The sequence below is a fragment of the Nematolebias whitei genome, chromosome 19 (genome assembly GCF_014905685.2).
Source record: "Nematolebias whitei isolate Nwh7 chromosome 19, NemWhi1, whole genome shotgun sequence".
NCBI lineage: Eukaryota > Metazoa > Chordata > Actinopteri > Cyprinodontiformes > Rivulidae > Nematolebias > Nematolebias whitei.
In genome coordinates this window covers 39,973,637-39,976,350 of record NC_056516.1, presented here as the reverse complement: position 1 = coordinate 39,976,350, position 2,714 = coordinate 39,973,637, and the positions used below count along the sequence as shown (strand labels likewise).

The 2,714-nt window shown below is 51.9% G+C and overlaps 2 protein-coding genes across 2 annotated transcripts in view; both read left to right on the top strand.

The window, feature by feature from the left end:
* LOC119425552 (dyslexia-associated protein KIAA0319-like protein) overlaps window positions 1–753 on the top strand; it is a 14,361-nt gene extending 13,608 nt beyond the window's left edge. The window contains exon 12 of the mRNA XM_037693079.1: window positions 572–753. Coding sequence (XP_037549007.1) covers window positions 572–753 — 182 coding nt within the window. The remainder of the gene's footprint in view (window positions 1–571) is intronic.
* The window catches only part of cap1 (CAP, adenylate cyclase-associated protein 1 (yeast)), a gene marked incomplete at its 3' end in the record, with an annotated part of 21,197 nt that continues 19,168 nt past the window's right edge, over window positions 686–2,714 (top strand). The window contains 1 exon segment of the mRNA XM_037693257.1: window positions 686–822.

The window sequence follows — 2,714 nt, the reverse complement described above, 5'->3', positions numbered from 1 at the left end:
AACAGGTTATATACCTGGATGACTGAGAAAACAAACTTTGTGTTTTTGAAACCATTAGTGAAAAGGCCAGACTTCAGGGGTATCTGAGGCAGGCTTGAAACACAAGAGTCAGGGTGGCTTCTGGGTAATACCAGATGGCTAGGCCTCAGACTGACGAAGCCTCTTGGATGAGGGGCGAAACGTTTCTTTTTAACAAAAAAACGAAGTCCAGATGACATGATTCAACCTTTTTTGTCCTTTTGTCTAGTTCAGTCCTCACTGAGGGAACACTGCAGATAATGATGTCCTGAGAGCGCACGCTGTAGCTGCACTCACACAGAGACATGTAGGAGGAGATGTATGAAGGCAGCAGACCAGGAAGTTGTTTTCCTGGTTAAATGAAGACACCAACAGGACTGAACCCACTGAAGGTCTGTTCCTTGGTGCATTGGAGGTGTCCCAGCACAGAGCCTTGGGGTACCCCTACAGGGATTCTTCCTCTGACCTGGAAACATCCCGCCCCAGGAGAAGCAGGGACGTAGTTTGAGTCTTTGTCAAATCATGTTTCTTGTTGGGATGGACCTTGCTGCAGGAGGAGACCTTGAGAGGAGGAACTTCTCCTTCCTGTGTGTCGACAGAGCTCCAGACCGCCCTCAGCCTTCACGCTCCTTATATGGCGAAGGAATCAGTCCCGCGAAGAAGGGCGGAAACGCGCCGCGGTGGCTGCTGGGTAAATTCACGCACATCCAGGAAGAAGCGGACCCAGTCTGCTGAGTGAGTCCGAGCAGCGAGCACGCCCTCCGACATAAAACGGACCGAATCACAGCTGGAGCCGGTTCGCAGGTAAGATTTGAGCTCGGTTCGGGGTTTTGATGTGGACGTGAACCGGACTCAGGCCCGTTTCTGTCCGACACGGAACGAGACGCGGGAATTAGGGAAGTTAATTTTTCCGGTTCGGCTCCAGCTAACGATCCGGGCGGGGACGTGCGGGGCTGCAGTCCAGTCGGTCCCAGTCGGTTCCAGTCGGTCCCAGTCGGTCCCAGTCGGTCCCAGTCGGTTCCAGTCGGTCCCAGTCGGGCTCAGGAACTCCGTTTAGTTTTCTGGAGCGGCTTGGTTCACAACACGGTGTTGTGGCAGATTTCGTACCCCCCAGTTTTCTGTGTGTTTATGAAGCAGCCGCCTGAACAAACGAGCTTCATGCACGTGTCTAAAGTTAAATTAGAATAAAACATATTTCCAGCTGTGTGTGACGGCTTGTTGGACAACGGGAGACCCAACGAAACGGGACAAAGATTTCTGCACAACACCGTTAGCAGCTAGCTGTAGCCTCCCGACCGAACCCGTGATCCCATTGACGTCAGCGGCTCGGACCGGATTTGATGGATCCAGGGGGTCGGAGGAGATTCGGTGAACTAGAGCTCACCTGTGAGGCAGGTAGAGGTTCAGCTCTGCTGCTGTGTATCCCTCCGCTAGAGAAGGAGGCCCACACCTCGCGTGGGGGTGGACACCTTAAGGACCCAGGACACACCTGGTTCTGTAACGGTCAGGTGTCTATGACGCAGTAACACCTGATCCAGGTGTGTTCCCACAGGTGGAGATGTTCTGGTGTTTCTGGACCAGCATGGACCAGGATCCAGCTCTGAGATCTCCGGAACCGTCCCATGTCCTTGGACGTCCCCTGGACCCAGTGCAGTCAGGCGGGGGACATGCTGGACATGTCTCCCAGGTCAGGGCAGCTCCTCCTCAGAGTTGACGTCTCCTCCTGCTTTACATTTCTTGTACATCTTTGCAGACGTGTCACGTGCACATGTTGCACGTGCATTTTGAAGAACTGCAGTGTTTTCGTTTAATGTTGTTAATTTGTCCACACAGTCTCCGTCTGGTCCAGAGTCTGGTTCTGACCCAGGTGGTGGTCGGTCTTAAACGCTGACGCGTGGTTGGTTCGGTTCTTCAAACAGAATTAAAAGTTCTGGACAGACTCGTGGCTGAAGGACCAGACCGGTTCCAACAGAGCCGGGCTTCCGTCCAGCATCGGCCTCTTTCATTAATGAAGATCCAAACGATCCGGTTCTGAAGAACCTCAAGACCAAAACCCAATTTTCTGACAGTTTAGTGCATCATTTCCTGTCTGTCTGGTTTCCATGGAAACCTTTCAGCTATTGCTGACAGCTCCACAGGAGGTTCTGTCATGTCCAGAGTCCATTGGTCCTTAAGGTTCTTCAGCTTCTGGATCAGAACTGGCTCTGATTGGACCAGGACTGGGTCATTCCTGGTTCTGACTGGTTTTACTCCAGTCGTATCTGTTTCCAGAAAAAGTTTTTTAATTTGACTCAAACGGCTGGAACATTTGGACTCATTCTGACCAGAACCAAAGGTTTTCTGCAGGTGGTTCTGGAACAGGACCCGGGTCAGTCACACGGTGAGCACGAGAGGACCGGTTTCCAGACTTTGAAAGATTTTAAATGATTTACTTTTTTTTCTTCTGTCAAAGTTCTGTGAACGACTACACAAAGATTTGGTCTCTTCCTGCTCAGACTGTAGCACAAAGATGGACGTGTGGGACGGTTGGATGTGTTGGATGTGTGGGACGGTTGGATGTGTTGGATGTGTGGGACGGTTGGACGTGTTGGATGTGTGGGACGGTTGGACGTGTTGGATGTGTGGGACGGTTGGACGTGTTGGATGTGTGGGACAGTTGGACGTGTTGGATGTGTGGGACGTGTTGGATGTGTGGG